The sequence below is a fragment of the Lipophrys pholis genome, assembly GCF_963383615.2.
Source record: "Lipophrys pholis genome assembly, chromosome: 12".
NCBI classification, from domain to species: Eukaryota; Metazoa; Chordata; class Actinopteri; order Blenniiformes; family Blenniidae; genus Lipophrys; species Lipophrys pholis.
The window spans coordinates 20364259-20383904 of NC_137641.1; the positions used below are offsets into that span (position 1 = coordinate 20364259).

A 19646-nucleotide genomic window follows, 5' to 3' on the forward strand; every position below is an offset into this window, starting at 1 on the left:
CTGTGATATCTCACAATTGTGATTTAATTTGTCATATTATGATATGACATGTTATCAAAACTGTCTTTTTTTTTGTTATTTTTTTGTTACGTCTTCTGTTTCTGCTCATTTGTGTCTCTTTTAGGGATACGGTTTGTGGGATAAGCTCAGTGGAGCCTGAACTCCTTGACCAGCTGGTTTGTGTTTGGTATACACATTCAGTCTTCTGTCCTTAATATAACTATTCCACAAAGCCTTGGAGCAGGTGTAGGGCATTAAAACCTGTATTAGAAAACTTGTTTTACCTTTGTAGGGCAACAGAAAAGTCTTGTACTGTATCAAACTGAAACTTTTTATTTACATGATCTTCAGTGACTAGAAGTCATATAGAGGATTATCTTCTATTTTTGTTTCTCAACGGCTGAATAAAAATGTGTCTTTAAAGCTGCTGTTTAGATGCTCGACCATCAAAACCAGCTTTGCATTTTTTCACAGAAGTACAGTCTATTGGTGAAGGATTTTACAGGTGAGTATTTCGTCATGAAATCAATTAAAATCATTAAAAAGGTTAGTAGCTTAGTAATCTTGCTAGACAATTGAGTGAAATTGTCACTTTGCTGGTGCATGCAGTTGAGTCTTCTTCACCTTTAATTTGGAGAACTTGCATTCAAATATCAGTTGTGGCGAGATGCAATGTCATACAATGTTTTTATATATGAAGTACCTTCGCCAACGAAATTAGGCAACCAACGAAGATAGACCAAGAAGGTTACGTTTTTGTCTGCATGTATTTATTTATTGGTTTGTATGTATGTATGTTGCCAACTTTGTTTAGTATGTATTATTATTATTTCACACAGTGATGTAACTACCCGACCTACCTAGTTAGGCTCTGCAAACAAATGTGGCGTTAGTGAAGGTACGTGCTCTTCCAAGTGGCCGTTGTAGTTATTGATTTATTGGTTTGTTTGCATGTATTTCGCCAACTTTTTGCAAAAACTACTCACTCGAATAGCATGAAGTTTTCAGGGATGATTTGTCATCATCCAAGGACCAATCGATTGTGTTTTATGTGTTTTAAAAAATGTTTTATTAGATTAAAATTAAAAAAAAAGAGATTGCCTGAAAGGTAAGGTCTCTTGTGAACTACCCAGAGGCTACTTTTTCCACATAACATTTTACTGGTTGGAAAATCCCTTTGGACCAAACCACTCTGAGAAATAAATGGGTGGATTTATATCCCTTTAAACGAAAATGTTGTCTTTATCATTAGTGTTTCAATCCGCATGACTTCTTGAAACCAAGAAGACATGCGGATTGAAACATGTTTACCAAAGATCATCACATGGTGACTACTGTGTTCAGCCTATGGATGCACTTGAGATATTGCACATTACTGACCCCCAACAACCCAAACTGAAGGGAAATTTCCACTCCTGATTCTTGATGTCACAACATCCAGCCTGTTTTTTTTTTTTTTTTTATGGAAGTGATGTGTCTGAAGCCTTTTTTTATTGTCGGTCTGTTGATACACAAGTTAATGAGTGAATGTTTTTATACGTCGCGATGTTGTAAAAGAAGGCTTGTCTATGAAGCGGGGTCGAATTAAGAGAGCAGCGGCAGTACACGGACCGATCACATGGTGAGTGAAAGGAAAAGCCGCCCCCTGCCGAGGAGGAGGAGGAAGAGGAGGAGGAGAAAGAGGGGCGGGGCTCTCCGAGGGGTGTATCCAATAAAAAAAAGAACCCAGCCCAGCCGGCACGAGCAAGTTCTACACACATGCGACAGAGAGGCTTTCATTCAAACTAAGACGCTTCTGGATTTATCTCTTAATTACTCAGATCTTCGTCGATATCTGATTTTTTTTGAGACGGTCACATATTATTTTTTTCACTCAAGGCAGCTTTTTCGGGGGAATTATTTCATAATCAGTTTAATTTTTCATTATCCCGCGCGCGCTATCGTAACGTTTACGCTCGGTGCGCGCGCGCGCTAATTAGCTTACTGACGAGCAAGAACTATTCTTCACCGGACTGAAAACTGCATCGTGCGGTAAGCTCTTTTATGTATTTACTTGTTGTTAAAGATCGTCATCGTGTCTGCGTTTCGTGTAATGTGAGTTAACTCGCGGTGCGATGTAGGGGGTCAAGCTAATGCTAACGACACCTTCAGAATGAAGCCATTGTACGTTCAGTCCGGATGCAGCGACGTGATGCCGGTGAGCTCGCTCGGATAACAATGCCCGAGATCTCTGATAACACTGTGAGTTAAATACTTTAGTTGGACCGTTTCACCGCGCGCTCCAGTTAACGGCAGCGAGAAGGAGTGCCGAGGACGACGTCATCTATGTCGACGCTAAGCTGAAGTTGGCAGCACCGGCCATCTGTTTGGGTCACACACACACTCCACAATTTTAATGAAACTGGCAGACATACGCACTTCACACCGAGCACGGGGGGCTGCCACACGGCCAGCCGGTGGAACCGTATAGGTGCCCTGCGCGTTTTCCCCCAGATTGAGTCACATCCGGTTGCGCCCCCCTCTTGACGAGAAACCACGTCAAGCGCCACTAAACCACATTTTAACGGCGGCCTTAGCGGCGAATTACCGACTTAACGACAAGTGCGGAGCTGCGCACTCGGGCCGTGCTCGTGCTCTTGTGACCGCGTTTCATGAATGAATGACGACACGTGCGCAGATAGGACACGATTATAGCGTCTTTTCTAATGATAAAGACACGTCTAATTTCCCTACCGGCCATCAGTGGATCCGGTCATTACTCGAACTGCAATAAACAATATGATGCTTCATGTGTCTGGAGGTTAAAAGCTGCTGTGTTTCTCTCGTGGTCCCTCATGCGCCATTTACCAAACATGGCTCCCTCTTAGGTTTTCAGGAAAAGCAGTGACTTCAGGTCCTCTTTCCGGAGGGAGCCTTTTACTACTGGTCCAGCTTGCTTGGTTACATCATCGGTGTAAACAAAACAAAGATCACCACAGGATGAAGTGAAATAGAAGTATTTGCATAACTAAACACAGATAATAATACATAACAAATATGCATAGTCCTTATTTCACTTTAAAAACATTTTAATATGTTGTTGTAACATGTTTTAGTGCAGCAGTAACGGAGTTACATTTAGACTAATAGGACATTTTTTCAACTCAAGTCCACACAAAAGCTGTAGGACGGTATAATATAGTCCCAACTGAGAATGTTCAGCCTCTGTACTTATTGAAAAGGTTGGCTTAAAAGGAACACAAAACTCCCCATTAAGAAGTTTGACCAAATTGTTCTGTGATCATATATTATTCTATCCTATGAGTTTATTGTGTTTTGAAATATGCTTCAATCTGAAGTTGTTTTGAACTACTGTGGAGCCACAAGTAAACATGTTTTGTCTTTCTGTTTGTTGTCTTTCAGGATGTACTCCCGCTCATCTGCTGTCACAGTTTCACGATGGCTGGTTGTTATCTCTGCCTGTTAGCTCAGTCCCCAAAGAACAGCAACATATTTAGTATAATTACAGGATAGCAATAAATCTTCACTTTACCTCTGGTTTATCTCAGTTGTCTTCACGCCAATTTCCGATAAGCCCTTTTTTTTTTTTTTTAAGTTTGCACTGCTTAGTCTAAAAAAATCCTGTTAAAACAGGTGGGCCTAAAAAAAAGAAAAAAGCGAATTTATTTATTTTACTTCATACCTCTAATATTTTAGTAGCTGCTGTTTAGGAATAGCCATTTTGTCAGGCATTAATTTCCTTTTAAGATTGTGAAGCAATTCCTATTCAAACTACAATCATGGTTTCTACAACGACCGTTGCAATAATACTGGCCTCTACTGCAGGGGTGGTAGCCACCGGTCCTCTCACAGATTACATGTGGTTGCTGATTGTTGGCTTCATCATTGCCTTCATCTTAGCCTTTTCCGTGGGTGCCAATGACGTTGCTAACTCATTTGGTACAGCCGTGGGCTCCGGTGTAGTCACCTTGCGACAGGCTTGCATTCTGGCTACTGTGTTTGAGACCCTGGGCTCTGTGCTGCTCGGGGCCAAAGTGAGCGAAACCATCCGCAAAGGAATCATCGACGTGACCATGTACAATGAAACTCAGCATATCATGATGGCTGGATCCGTCAGTGCTATGGTTGGTGAGTATCTGTAAACAGGTCTGGCTTCTGTACCTTGCAAGCAGAGATCTGCATGTAGTACTTGTCAAGCAAGAAAATGGAGCAGCCAATGCAACACACTGCTGTGATGGCATCTCTATTTAGGATTGCATTCAAGTAATAACCTAAATCACAAGTTTTTCAATTTATCGAAACATCAGTTTAAATGTATTATTTTTGTTTCTCTGTTGTCTTTAGGTTCTGCTGTGTGGCAGCTGGCCGCCTCTTTCCTTAAGCTCCCTATCTCTGGTACACACTGCATTGTTGGTGCTACTATTGGCTTCTCGCTGGTTGCCAAAGGCCAGCAGGGAGTCAAGTGGTTCGAGCTCCTCCGTATTGGTAAGTCAGTCTAATCAGGTGACCTAGAAACTTTGCTGAAGTGGCATCACAGGTTGTGGCAATGTCTTTGTCGGGTGCAGCTGTAAATGCTGTCTTCCGTCTATTGGGAAAGGTTTGGAAAAATCCACAACACAGAAATGGAAGTTGTGATTACTGTGAATAATGTTTCAGACTTGGCTGTTTTACAAAAAACAAAAAGAAAAACGCGAGAATTCTGCTTGGAGTTTACAAAATTGTTGGGTTGCATTGGATTAACATTTTAAGGACTGCAACTCCGCAAACTAGGATTTTCCTATTGGTATAATCTCTTTATAAAAATGTGTTTTAAGTTTTACATTTGGCTTCCTACGAGAGCCCCTAAAGTATGAGAAGTGTTGCATTTACTTTATTGTTGAAATTGAGATGGACTGTTTCAGAAGCTGTGTTTGAGATTAATCCTGATTTGTGAGGGTTTCTTCCTTTCAGGTGTTCTCTTTCTGAGAGAGAAGTATCATTTTTGAGTAAAAAAAAAAAAATCTTTAGATGAGGTTTTATGTTTTCCAAAGTGGCATATCTCTGTCAACAGTATGTTGTTGTTTTTTTTTGTCTGAGTTATTTGATCTTGCTTCTCTGCTAAATTGTAATTGCCTTCTCCATTTTTATTTCCAGTTTCGTCCTGGTTCCTGAGTCCACTTTTGTCTGGAATAATGTCTGGCATTGTTTTCTACTTTGTGCGCGTGTTCATTTTACACAAGGTAAGTCTGTTATAAGATCATTGGTATTTTTTGAAAGAACATCTCTCTGGTTTTATGCATTTAGGACACTGTCATTACTGTACTACCCAGGCCAAAGTGAGACTAAAGAAATTCTTGTTACACAAGCTGAAAACGGGCCCTGTCCTCTGAAGCAGTTCCTTATCCACACATGACTCGGGATTACTTCTGTATCCATGTTGTGCCATCAAAATAGGACACTTCCTTTCAGAGTGTCATACGTTTTTTTTTTTTTTAATGAATTAATGTTTTGTTTTGTCCCTGTAGAAAGACCCCGTACCCAATGGATTGAAGGCTTTACCTGTCTTCTATGCTGTGACCATGGGGATCAACCTGTTCTCCATCATGTACACTGGAGCTCCGAGTGAGTATCATTGTTTGCTTTTGCTCTGCCTGTCTGCCCACAGCCACAGCTTAAAATAAACAGCTCAGACAGCCGGATGCCCACACATATTCCAGAATGAACCAGGCTGCTTTTACCAGTTTTAACAGATGTTGTGTTTATTTTAACATGTTTTTTGGGGGGGGGGGACTCTCTCTTGACTGTGGTTGTATGTGGGTTGTAGCTGCAATGAATTTTTTTAGACTGGACCACAGCAGGGAGATGGAAATAAGATTTCACTTAACTCTTCACGTCACTGCCTGTGCCCTTCAGACATGTTGAAGGAAAAGAGAAGTAAAGAGGGTGTTGTTGAAAATGGTCACAATTGTCTGCATTGGTTGTTTTCTGTAGCACTGCTCTTAATACTTGCTGGTCTTGGTTCTTGAAGAAACTCTTTTATTAAATGAGCTACTTTTGCTCCTTTGTTTTCTTGTCTCTACAGGGCCTTACAGTTCAAGATGTTAGCTGGCCTGGGCCTTTTAAGGGCCGCCACAGGCCAGAGTTTGTCCACATACGGTGCGCTGATGTGTGCATGCACATCAGCACACCGACAGAGAGGAGATCACTTGCAGTCCCCGCATAGCTCAGATCACTGGTTAGTCAGGCACATTTTGTAAAGTTGTGTGAAGTCTCTCACACATGAACACAATGTACACGTGAAGCTGTAATTTGGGCTTCTTGCATAAAAAGGTGTGAGACTGTACATTTGACACCTACACAAACTTGTAGCAGTCTTTCTCAAGGTGCCTGTGATTACTGATGCCTACTTTCACATCCATTTGTACAAACATTTCCATAATCTATCTACTGTACACAAGGACAACGTTTCCACACAAGGAACACTGGAAATTATAGAAGCAGTGTAACATTTAGCCTTCATATACATTTCCACTTGCTCAATAACACTAATCATGTTACATCTAATTCAGAATTTGATCATTATTAAGAAACCATCCTTGATCCTCAAAGTTGGGCACTTTCTAGGGATGACAAGCTCTGATATGTATATTACTACTCTGGCACGTCGGGCGACAGCAGCTCATTACTGCTGATATATGCAGTCTAATGCAGCAGCAGTATCTGCAGCAGAGCACACTACGTGTTTGGTTTCCTGTGAGAAGACTCAGCAGTGTCCCTGCTCCACACGCTATCACAGTCGTGCGTTCCGACACTCTGACGTCCCACAGCACATTCCTATCCTCAATATATACACCAGCACCAGAGACCTCAAGTCAGCATTTGCAAACATGATAGTGATATGGAGCAAAGCATTTGTGGATCATCTGGTGATGCCTTAGTGTCTAAGTTTCCTCGTACCTTATAAATCACTCAGTTGCTGTCACTCTACCACAGTCCCATTAAATGCAAACAGCAGATCTACGCTGAAGCAGATTTAAAATCTCATCCCTACTTCCTTTTTAAATGTCATACAAGTGCTTGTCACCTGTACACAAGTGTTGATGCTTCCTACATTGGAATGAAATTACTGCCAACTCATCTGAACTTCTGAAAAAAATGAGGAACTGCCCTGAACTCTACCCATGTTATTGACTTTCGGAGAAATGTCACCGATCCTGCCTCCATATGCACACTCAATCAGAATACTTTGTTTGCAGCATACCAGTGTGTATTTCAAAGTGCTGAGTGTCACGGCGTCCGTACATTCTGACCCCTCGCCGCAGTCTGAATTGATAAAACTTCAATGTGTTTAGCTGGATACAAATTTTCTGCCTGGGTTACCCCCTGAAAAACAAACACCCGGTTGCGTTGGTCACTCTAGTGAAGCCAAACAATTGGAACCATCACAGCACGCATGACTTGTTTTAAACATGTGATACCGGTCTGAAAAAATAGTAGAGGTTGATAGTGCTATTGTTTACTGACTATTCTATTGGGAGGCTTGAATGTAAGGCTTATAGATCTCCTCAGCGCTGACAATTCTATTATAACTGCCATGTAATCCAAATACCCTCCCTGTTTACGGCTCATCTCGTTCTCCACAAAATCATTGAGAAATGGTGAGAGGCTCCTTGTTGAGTGAGTCATCAGTCGTCACTTTAACAGCCATTGTAATTGAGACCAGTGGTTAACTGCATGTACTGAAAAGTCAAAATAACACATTATTGTGTAATGCAGGCCACAGGATATACGGGCTGCAGGGAGGGGTTTGGAACGCAGCCGTGGTTAGAGTTCATTTCCTGCACAGTCCCACTCATCCCACTGAATGGTTGTGGTTCAAGCTCACCCCTTTGTGTAGGAGAGATCATCATTTCATTTTTTTTTTTTTTTTTTTTAAAGAATAAGTGGCCTATGCAGATTGTGTTTGGCATCTGTCCATTTTTAGATGGGCTTACTATACCCCTTTTGTTTTTATTTTATTGATTTATTTTTTAAGTCCACAGTTTTGCCAAGTTGCATGGAGCCTCCCTGTTTAATGTGGACCGGGCCCACACCTGCACCTGGGTGTCCAGCCACATGAGAGTGAGACATCCAGTCTACTCCAGTCATAGACGGGAGGTTCAGCTGTTACTGTGCTGCCTTCTGGTTTTTCCTCCCATGTCTCCTGTCCTGAGGGGAGTGAGCCTCCATTGCATAACTAAATAAACATCAGTTAGGTGCTCTGCAGTCTCATGCTGCAGCGTGACTCAGTGGAAAGAGGGCAAACTGTGTGGACTCTGTCCTCAAATAAGCACAGCGACCAAGACATTTATCTTATACTGTACCCATGGCATCCATTTGCTTTATCTGTATCTTGCGCTTCTTAGACAGTCTTAAAAATGTCGTAAGTGCTTTTGTATTTCAATCATGTGTGATCAAGTTCGCTTCACTAGAGGTGGAGCAAGACTCTTCAGCTGCTGTTTTTTTTTTCTCTTTGTTTGTTTGTTCTCAACCACATTGCTGACTCGCATTGTGTCTGTATGAGAAATATGACTATGTCCCATGGGAAATTTAAATAGTAGCTTTCTGCCAGCATGCATTGCACTACATCTCCTGCTGCTGCACCAGGTTTGCTGCAGTCTTGGCAAGAGGTTGCACTATTGCTACAGGGAATGGCTGCCCACTTTCTATTTAGCTTTTTCTCCTTAAGATCTGTCTCCTTTTAAGGGAAGTCATTTTCCATGTGCTCTTGGTAGCTGGGCAGTTGGGGGGTCATGGTGACATTCATGCTCTCACCTGTTAGTTGTTACATAACACTTCACATTCAGGGGTATACACACACACACACACACACACACACACACACACACACACACACACACACACACTTTTCAGTTTTAACTATGTGGCACAATGAAGCTATGCAGCATCGCTTGTCACAGTTAGAAGAAAGATGGCACATATAGCTCAATGTCATTGGTAGTTATTGTCCTGAAGTGAATTTTCACTCACCGGTGCAATTTATGTGTCAAGTCTTAAAAACTCAATGCTCCCTGGAGAGTCTGCCATCTTGTTTATGATCCATGTCCAGTGACTTGTTTGTGAAAGAAGTTAAGATGATTTACAAGCAGTCCAAAGAGATACACACAGATAACAAAGGGAGACATGTCTCTGGTCTTAACCCTCAGCATGATCCTTTTTAAAGCTTAATTTCCTTGATATAGAACTGTAGTTGCTGTCTTGACTTTTCTACAAATTTGCAAGGCTGTTTGGGCATTTTTGTCTTGATGTGATGTAACTTTGTGTGCCGTCAACCAGTAAAGGTAGCATCTGCTGCCTTGTTGTGTTTTAATTTTTTTAAACTGCCTTTCTCTATTTGCCTTTGTGTTTGCGTGCGCCCCATGGAAACCCTTCAGTGCTAGGATTTGACAAGATCCCTTGGTGGGGCATCCTGCTCATCTCTTTGGGCTTCTCTCTGCTGGTCGCCCTTGTGGTCTGGTTCATTGTCTGCCCTCGTCTGAAGATGAAGATCGAACGTAAGTGCTGTTCATATTCTTTCATTTTTGCCTTCTGATGACTCAATTGTCCTCTGCAATAATGGGTTATGTGCTTTTAACCATTTAGACAAATGGGAGGTGTAGTATTGCTCTTGTAACAACAAGCTATTGTTAGCATGGACTAATTTTATCCATCAAATGGAGCCCAGGTTTTTCATCACAATGCACTCGCTGTAATGAAAATGATCTGAAAATATTGTCACTAGGGTTTTTTGTTCCATCATCCTGGATTAATGGACAAACCATTGCTGAGTCACAAGGATTTACATGGAATGTGTCTGATTTTGGTTTTTAAAGTGCAACACACTGCACTTAAACCTTCATGAGTGTAATTGTCGTTCCTTTCTTTGCTGAACAATACAGCGCTTACACAAGAGCTGTCCTTATGTTACAATGAAACTCACAAAAGTCAAAAAGGAGACATTGTAATACCTTTTAAAAACAAAGTGAATTATAGAGATTGGGTTTTAGTTTTTCTATCTAACAAACTTGATTACTGGTGTTTGGTGCCATAATTTGTTTTTATACTGTTGAGCAAACCTGACTTCACCTTTCATCTGCTTAGTAGTAGTAACGGCAGGTTTATTTGATAAAGCGTGATTCTGTGTAGATTAGCCTCCATTCAGTAGACAAGCTGACTAATTAGGTCATTGGGATCCACTAATTGGTCTTTACCTGCTCGACTAAAATAAGACCAGGTTGACTTAAGGTGTTGATGTGGCATTTGCAGTACACAGTAAGAGATTGTCATGGCTGACAAAGGGCTCCGACTCCAGCCCTGACCAGTTTGGGTGGTGCAATGTGGCCACCTGGTCAGAACATTTGTACAGTTATCCAGGAGAAAATATTAGTGTTTAGTATCTCTTTCACTTTAAAACTACAAACAAATGTCATGTGAAGCTCAGGCTGCCTTCTTACCTTCCATAAATTAGGGCGCTTGCGGTAGTGTAAATATGTTCCTTGTAATCCATTTATCTGATCCTGTGAGCATAGGGGCTCACTTCTGAACATTTATAGGACAAAAGCTTCTCCGGCTCTGGTTATGCAATTCTTATGACTCCCGACAGCTAAGGTTGAAAAGCAATGGACATGCTGTACTAGGATTTCTCTCTCCTGTGCCGTGTATGTGTTTGGACACGATCCAAGCAATATCTCACTCACTCGCAACTTCTCCCCCTACTAGGAGATATCAAGTCTTCCAGCCCCTCTGAGAGCCCCTTGATGGAAAAGAGGGAGCTCAAGGAGGCCCAATGTCCAATCCTGAAACAGACTGCCATGGATTCGTCCGCTCCGACGACACCAGCTGACAATCAAAGCGCCGCCGCTCAGCCCCCAGCCGCCCCAGAGGAGCGCAGGGTGGCGTTTAACATCGGCGATTCTGACGATGCTGATAACAATAAAGAGCGCAAAGTAGCTTTCGACATCGGAGATTCTGATGACACAGAGTACAACGTCAGTGATGGTAAGTATGCCAGCAGGCAGTGTTGTTAATGGTTTGATATGTAATTAAAGTATTTTACTGACAGCCACATGGCTGCAGGGCATAGAATTTTATGAATGCAGCCATTAGTAAAAGTTGAGAGAAAAAAGAACATATATGAAATGAGCTTTAACACAAAACTGTTACTGGGTGAAGATGCTTCCAGAAGGAATGCCATCTCAAACCTGTTCTCAATGTGAAAATTGGCCTTGGATAAAAACCAGATCCAGGATTTATTTGTTGAAACTTGCAACCGGGCCAAGTCATTGAAAGTCAGCGGTATTTATTATATAATCAACTTACAGTTTTGTGCAAACCATAAAACTTAATGAAAGTGTGAAATAACACATGAGACACAGTTTGCAAGTTTAAATGACTTTGTTTGTTCTTGTTATTTCTGCAGCGCCAAAACAGACTCAAACAAACGATCAGGTCCAGCTCAACAACCAGCAATTGCAGCATAGCAACGGTGTCGCAAATACTCCCAACCAGGTCCAGTTCAACAACCACGCTCAGTTCAACAACAGGCCGGCACAGATTCCGAGCAACGGTTACAGCCAGTATCACACCGTGCACAAGGACTCCGGGCTCTACAAGGACCTTCTGCATAAGCTCCACCTGGCCAAGGTTGGCGACTGCATGGGAGAGGGCGGCGACAGACCCATCCGCCGTAACAACAGCTACACCTCCTACACCATGGCCATTATCGGCATGCACGGGGACTTCAAGCACAAGGAAGGGGATTTCCGTGCCGGCGAGGACGCTGACAAAGCCCCCGGTTCAGGCGCTCAGGAGAGAAAGCGCGTTCGTATGGACAGCTACACCAGCTACTGCAACGCCGTTGCAGAGCACACAACTCCTGAAAGTCTGGTAGAGAGTGACGTGACACTAGAGGTGGGGAATCCGGATGCGGGGAGCAGCAACAGCTCTTTGGATGAGGACGGACTTGAAGCGGACAAGCCAGAAGTCGCGGCTCTGTTTCAGTTCCTCCAAATCCTCACCGCTTGCTTTGGATCATTCGCCCACGGAGGAAACGACGTGAGGTGTGTAAATCGATGACATGAAATTTGCCTTTCTGGCAGCTTGTCGGCGACCTTTTTGCTTATCAGATTATAATGATGTCCTCTTTTATCCTGCAGTAATGCCATTGGACCTTTGGTAGCTTTGTGGTTGGTTTACGAAACGGGTAGTGTGACCTCGAACGCGCAGACGCCCATCTGGCTGCTGCTGTATGGAGGCGTGGGCATCTGCATTGGACTCTGGGTGTGGGGGCGCCGTGTGATTCAGACTATGGGCAAGGACCTCACCCCCATCACCCCTTCAAGGTACAAACTCCTCAGACAGTACATAATCTGTTTCTCTTAGTCATGCTCACCACATCCTCCCCAGACATTACCAGAGTTTAGTGAGCTGCTCAGACAAATCCGTGACTTTATTTCCCCCCCTATTCTGCAGTGGTTTCAGCATTGAACTGGCCTCAGCTGTGACTGTCGTGGTTGCCTCAAATATTGGCCTGCCTGTCTCCACCACCCACTGCAAGGTAAGCCAGTCAAACCCTGTGGTTCGCGACCACATTTAGTGTGAGCGAGGCTCTGTAAACAGTCTGGAAAGTCTGTATTTAGGGAATTTTTTCTTTAAAAACAACTTGCATATATTTGAATGTAGAGGGCCTGAGAAACTAATTCCAGGTTTTTTCCCAATAGAAGAAAACATAAACAAAGTAGAGGGAGTGCGTGTCTCAATAGTGTTGCACAGTGTCGTACATCATTATTAACATGGGAGGATTAAATAGGCTTGAGCAAAAGGAAAAGCTAAAAAAAAAAAAGATATATAGAGGAAAAACACTTTGGTGCGGGGGGGGGGGGGGGGGGGGGGGGGGTAGTGTTGGTATAAGTGTACAGTTTTCATTGCCCTTAAGTTTAACAGTCACACCCCCGAAAGCTTTATTGGATGCAGTGCAGGATGAGTCATCAGACATTCGACACCATATTACAGGACAATGTGCACAATACAGACAATAAAAGCTGAGAGAACAGATGGCTTGCAAACATGAGATTAAGAACTTCATATCAGCAGGCCTTCAAAAGAAATTGGGAGTATATTTATTTTTCAAACACTTATCTGTGTTTCCAGGTGGGCTCGGTGGTCGCTGTCGGATGGCTGCGCTCAAGAAAAGCCGTGGATTGGCGTCTGTTCAGGAATATCTTCATGGCGTGGTTCGTGACGGTGCCCATCTCCGGCCTGATCAGCGCCGCCGTCATGGCCCTCTTCACCCAAGTCATCCTCGTGTGAGCGAAGAGCTGCACCCCGAGTGGGGAGTGAGAAAGAAGCCGCTCCAGCGCGGACCAGGAGAAAGGGAGGAAGAAAGAAGTTGGATGGCCAAAATTCTACCGCTTACCTCAAGCCGACAACTTTGGAAGAAAAAGGAATAAAAAAAAGAAATGTGCTCGAGGACTTGTGACCTGGGCCTGTGGTTGATGGCTGCATCATTTTTCAACCTTGAATTTGCTGTTTGTTCCATCGTGGTCACACAACTTCCGGTGGGAAGCTTGCATTTCTTTGTTCTGGATTGCTTTTTCATATTTCATCTTTCTGTAAAGAGTTAAATCAAAACACATCAAGTGATTTTTGTTCTCTTTTTTTTTTTTTTTTTTACTTTGCGATTGTGTATATACGACCGTATTGTTTTTGATTTTATTTCAAGCATTAGGCAGAAATGAACAATTGAGATGCAGTATTAGCCTTGTAACCCCATTCAGAACACATACTGAAACAAATGTAGATGCAGAAACAGTATTTCTCAGCTAAACCAAGATTACTTTTGTGTTTCACCCCAATTCCAATTATTATTTTTTAATTTACTCTATCTGGACTCCCAGTATCCCCTAAAAAGGACAACAATCATCCTGAAGCTGACAAAAACGACCTTTTCTTTTTGGCCTCTATTATTGTACCGGTATTTTCTACCAGAACACATCACTGCAGTTTTAATTTACAGTGATGTAGGTGAATGTACACCTGCAAACACGCACAAAAATGACCTGTATTGGTATTAATTTTTCTATTAAAAAAAAAAAGTCATTGCAATTATCAGAAATGACAAAGGCCAAACTGCAGAAGCAAGTGATCTTTATCTGCTCTTCATGAGGCTTTCTGTTCACGATCAGCGTTACAGTAGCTGCCTGAGCTTCTTTACTTCAGTTTGAAAAATCGAACGGCAGAACGTCACCCCGCTACGTGCTCTCAAACAAGACCTTAAGTCTCCTGTTAAAACTTGATTGCATCATCTTTGATGGTTAAATGCTTTAGGCCTGCGTCGTACTTGTATTTTTTTTTTCTGAATTCATCTTGTACCAGCTACTTCCAGTGAGCGTTTCTTTCTGCGGAGTTGGCGCCGGCCTGGATTCTGGGGTTGTGATGTTTCCTCTTTCTCCAATTATCAACTGTGAGGAGAAACGGGAAGCTTTGAAACTGGAAGTTAAATATAACTGGGTGGTTTGCCGTTGAGCAGTTCTGTTCTCTTGTACGATGAGCGCAGATACATACTACATTGCATGCCACCAGCGTGTGGTCATTTGGCTGCAGTACTAAATGCATTTCAGACCTATAGATGCTGTAGTTGCCTTAATTGTTTTATTTTCCCTTAGGTACCAAAGAGAAAAAAAATTTCTTTTGTCTTTTTTAATGCACATCAACATAATTTGCTCCACATTTGTGGATTTGAATTTAAAAAAAAAAAGAAATAAAAATGGGAAAATACTGTTGTTGACATTTTTATTGTTACACATTTGCATCAGTGGAGAAAATACACACATGACTTGGAAGTACAAAATATTGCTGAACCCGTCAAAAGGCACTCGCTAAAGAACATTTCCGGGCTCAATTTTACTCTTCAGTGACTTTGAGGATATAATTGAAAAGCTAACATCTTTATGACCCAGTGATTCATAATGAAGGGGGAAGTAAAACTGCCAATGATTAAATCTGATGTCACTCGGCATTAGATTTTGTAACAAAGCATTAATCACATTTTTTCACACCAACTGGGAGTAAGGGGATTTTTCAAGATAAAAAACCTGAGTTTTGTGTTCATGTATGAGACGTTTAAAGTGAATTTTAAAATTCCCACACAAGCCGTCACAAGTATTTTGTTCATGTCTTTTGTGAAGTTGAGTAACTCACATTGTTAATTTGGATGAAACAAGGTTACCAAGCATGGCCACATGCCAGGTTTGAAAAAAAAATAAACGTTCAAAGGTGTAGCCAAGCTCTCTCCCTGAGGCCGTGGACGTGCAGCACGTTATCTGGTTCTCTGTCATGCGGCAGCTCGAGAACGTCCAGTTCGTTATCTAGTCTCCCTCAAATGTTTGTCTTTTTAATGTCTGGTATTTATAAATCATGAATAAGACAGTCACATTCTTTTAACCAGACTTGGGAAGGCAAAATGCTTCTTTTGCTGGGGGATATATCAATAAATGATATGTACTGTTAGTGTGCCCCCCAAAAAAGAAAAAAAAAAAAAAGGATTTGCCCTTTGCGCTCTCACTCAATGTACAAGGGAAGTGGGAGGTAAGGACGACCTCGGCACATTTGAATGAATCAATATTTGCATTCTGGGAACTGGCAGAGCCATTAAAGGGTCATTTATAGTTTTGTGATTTAGTGGAAGAACAATCTGTGTTATTGCAGAGAAAAACAGCAACTTAAAAATACAGTTTGTTGATTTTTATTGCCCAATTACTTCATTCTATTATTTGCTCTCATACTCCAGGGTTGTGCTGTTGTTCTAAATATCATCCATCAATTATCTACACTGCTTCTTTCAACTGGATCCTGGAGCTAAATCCAGCCGACTACTTGTGAAATTTAAAAAAAACAACTGGACAGGTCAGTTTCCCATCACCGGCCAAAGACACACACTGAAATTCACACCTACAGATAATTTAGAGTCATCAACCATCACCGTGTGGCCGCCATGTTCTAACAATTTCCCAGAGGGTGGGTTTTTTCCTGGCCGTCATTAGATGCAATGCCGATATTCATCACAGCAGCACTCCCTCAAAATGTGGGAAGGTATCTATTTCTGATCACAAGTCCCAGCAGCAGTTACACAAACACTGTTGTGAATTCGTTCCATGAAACAACTGTGTGAAAGCACATGACAGCCGACAAAAGGAGACACAGAGGTTGTACAGACAAGGTGGGATTGTTCCCATTTTTTTATTGACAGTAAGCCCGGTGCAGCTCAGGCACCGGGTGTCGGGCGAGCGCCGGGATGGGCCTGCGGCTTACTCCAGTACATCTGTGACACACACACACACACACACACATCATGTTTCAGTGCCTTATGGGGACAATGCGCTTGTTTACGTTCATCTCTGCAGATTTACACTAAAATCAGTTGTAATTTACTCTCCTAACTTCTATTTTTACCTTAAAAAACGTCTGCACCAAAAGAAATCTTATTATTTTCAGTAGTGGGGGTCTACAACATGGTGTGTGATGAGAGGTTTAGGTCCCCACCGGAATACAAAGACAGAGTCACACAGGCACACAAAGGATTCCTTTACGCTATCTTTACATTGAAAACAACTCGTGATTCAGTAGTTTTCCAGAGCTCTCAATAGTGAGCGTATGAATCACATCTCGCCTGAGCTTTTATGATGGTATGACTCACTCCTCCTTTGCGGCTATTGATGAGAGACGAGGCATCAGTGTGTGATTTTTTACAAGTGCAAAGTGAGAAAGTGCCTACCATACCCCCAAAGGAGGAAGATACAGAATGACTGCAGGGGAACATTCTCTTTCTTTCATGGATCTTTGCTCCTTTTCAACCTTCATAAAGTTTGTATTGACGCATCGGCCAATTTATAGACACCTTATTTCCTCAATATCAAACCAGTGCATCTTTTAGGGCAGGGACAACGCATCCTTGGTCCTAAAATAACCAAAGGAAGATGATACAGTATAAATCAAGCACAATAAGCACCCAGGGACAGACGTCTCAGTGTCCTGGATTCTTGTCCTAGATTTACTCACATATATACGGAGGCCTGCACTCAAATAAACAATCCTTTTTGAGGTCAAGAACTAAAGTTGGTCTATGTGGTGATTTGGATTCATCTCCAGAATAACCCTTTTTTTATAAGGGTAAATTAAAGTGGCAAAAATATCACTTTTTTTTTTTTTTTTTTTTAACAAGCTTGCAAGTTGTAAATTTGTAATTGACTTTGAAGCAATTGACTATAAAAGGTTTTTTTGTGACACTATTTCAATCTAGCTGGGGCCGGCTGTGACCGGCTCTGTTTCTTTCAAAACAACTCGTTGCATAACCTACAATTTAAACTTAACTGCAGTTGCTCAAAACATTTCAGCACAGCTTGCCTCAGCAGGTACTTTGGAGCGAGCTCACAATCTTTCCACTGAACATTTGAACTATATGGACAATAAAATCTGAGGATGATGTTAACCGTGCGTGCGTGTGTGTGTGTGTGTGTGTGTGTGGGGGGGGGGGGGGGGGGGTTCACCTTGTTGCTTGGGTGCGTCTTGGCTGGCCTCATCTGCAGAGGATGTGTCAGAAAATTGGAAATTACCGCAGGAAGCCACAAGTGCTGTTTTCTCATGTGATTTCAATGCAATGGATCTCACCCAAACTGCTCACAACCTCTGTCACAGCCGCCTGGTGCTCTGAAAAGACATTTACAATTGATCACAAGGTTGCATGCAAGCCTGTTTGGGGGAAAAAAAAACAACAAACAAATATGTGCACTTTACTAATGTGTGTTATATGGACTGTTATTGTATTGATGCACAACACTCACCCCGCCTCTGTCTCCCTGTCAAAAACAATGAAGACAGATATTAACAGAGATAGAAGAATAGAAGCTGCAATCACAGCTTTAATGTGCTCAAATAAATTGCCTGGAAAGAAAGAAAAAAAAAAGAAAGTATGCCACAAACTCACCGTCTCTCTCCTCAGAGGACTCAGACTCAGACTCTGTCAGACATACAGGAAGCCACAATTTACAATTCACTGTATTGTTGCCTTTTGCTACTCTGTCCTTTATTGCCATCTGCAGGTCTCCTGCTCAAACAGTGAGGCTTTCTTACCCTCCTGAGCTGCAGTGTCAGGACTCCCGCCTCCCCCTGCTGAGCACAGAGTCACAGTTATGCAATGTTTGTATTTGAGGTGCAGAAAGGCCTGGTGGTCTGTGCAGAAAGCTGCATGTTATGCGAGTACACACCTGTCTTGTTACTCTCGGCTTCAACGTGCTCCTCCACTGTGGGAAACGTTTCAACAGGTGACTGATGGTATCTCTGTTACAGTACGTGCAGGTATCCATGAGGCGTGAACAGGAACTTACCGGATCCATCCTGAGCAGCCTCTGGAACAAACATTTGAAACAGTATTTTAACAAGTGAACCTGGGTTACTTGTTATTAGTCTCACAGGGAGTCAATATTTCTTTTTTTTTTTTTTCCTCACCGTAGCGGGAATCTTCATTCTGTTCCTCTGTAACTGGATGGAAAATTTAAAACGGGTAATTAATAAATACATTTTAGTTGAAGAAAATCATTACGCTGTTTGGGTTTGAACCTACCGTTCATCTGAACTGCTTTTTCCTTTTGAGCAGCATCAAACTCCAGCTGATCTGAAAGGATGAGGGGAGGAATTTATGCAAAACTAAAGATAAAACTTTATAAGTTTAGCAATATTATAATATTATATATTATAATATTCAAACATTTTGAGGTATTGCATTTTTGATTGTGACGGCTTATAAGCAAGCTAAAATTATGAAAAAAATATTAAAATGAAGAATTGATTCAAATACATTTTAAATGTTTCGACGTATGTCTAATAAAACAACATAAAATGTAAGTTTGATTGAGTGTTTCCTCTATAATCTATTGGTTGATGGAATGTTTAAAAGTGCTATAAACTTGGTGGACAAAAAGGAAGGAAACATGAAAATCCCCGTTTAAAAGTGAAACTGTGGTTTTACTGTACAAAGAAAGTCTTTACCGTTTGTTCTATATTATGTGTTATCGTATGTTAGGGTTGTTTTTTATTTATTTATGGTAATAAATAAAAAAACAAGGCACTTTTTGAAAAACCCAGAGTAGTGCACTATACCTATTTTCTTTAGCTCTGCCAGTCCATCTGCGTATAAAACAAACCATCATCAGGTTAACCATGGCAAGGACGATTGTTTTTGATTAGAAGCATTTAAGAATAAAAAATAAAATTCTGACCATGTTCAGCAGCTTTTTCCTCTTTTTCTGCAGATTCCAGAGAAGCTGAAAGCACTACAAGACATCACAACACCCGTCAGGCTCCATAAAATATAAATCTGATAAAACAGACGCAGTCACATATGTCATTAAAAAACAACAATTTAACTTAAATCGTCACGTCTTTATAGGCTTAGTCAGCTCTTGTTCTTACCAGAGTCAAACCCTGCCACAGCGAGGAAAACAAAGAGCGGCACCACGGATCTCATCTTGGCCGACGGTCTGGTTTGCGGAGGATATTTCGGGTGTCACAAACCGTTTGAATGCTTGTTGACAATTTTAAGGCCTTTTATGTCTTCAGTCAGATCACATGTCGAA

The 19646-nt window shown here is 41.7% G+C and overlaps 2 protein-coding genes across 5 annotated transcripts; one reads left to right on the forward strand and one right to left on the reverse strand.

Moving 5' to 3' along the window:
- The first annotated feature begins 1706 nt into the window (after positions 1-1706).
- slc20a1b (solute carrier family 20 member 1b) lies at positions 1707-14098 on the forward strand. The gene is made up of 11 exons (XM_080477320.1): positions 1707-2031; positions 3403-4128; positions 4345-4485; positions 5134-5219; positions 5505-5601; positions 9414-9533; positions 10738-11016; positions 11438-12077; positions 12174-12359; positions 12490-12574; positions 13168-14098. The coding sequence occupies exons 2-11, from the start codon at positions 3780-3782 to the stop codon at positions 13324-13326; spliced, it is 2142 nt and encodes a 713-aa protein (XP_080333446.1). The 5' UTR covers positions 1707-2031; positions 3403-3779; the 3' UTR covers positions 13327-14098.
- Positions 14099-14793: 695 nt separating this feature from the next.
- LOC308118089 (uncharacterized protein) lies at positions 14794-19593 on the reverse strand. 4 transcript variants are annotated; one of them, XM_080477322.1, is made up of 13 exons: positions 19483-19584; positions 19290-19343; positions 19171-19197; positions 18635-18685; positions 18520-18552; positions 18399-18419; positions 18279-18314; positions 18145-18180; positions 17999-18031; positions 17856-17870; positions 17683-17721; positions 17562-17594; positions 14794-16336 (listed from the first exon to the last, which is right to left on the reverse strand). In XM_080477322.1, the coding sequence occupies exons 1-13, from the start codon at positions 19535-19537 to the stop codon at positions 16323-16325; spliced, it is 447 nt and encodes a 148-aa protein (XP_080333448.1). In that variant the 5' UTR covers positions 19538-19584; the 3' UTR covers positions 14794-16322. The 4 variants fall into 4 exon arrangements, 2 of the variants coding, with proteins under 2 accessions (XP_080333448.1, XP_080333447.1); XM_080477321.1 differs by having other exon boundaries at positions 18145-18183; XR_013935861.1 differs by lacking the exon at positions 17856-17870 and having other exon boundaries at positions 14796-16336; positions 17991-18031; positions 18145-18183; positions 19483-19593.
- Positions 19594-19646: the final 53 nt, after the last annotated feature.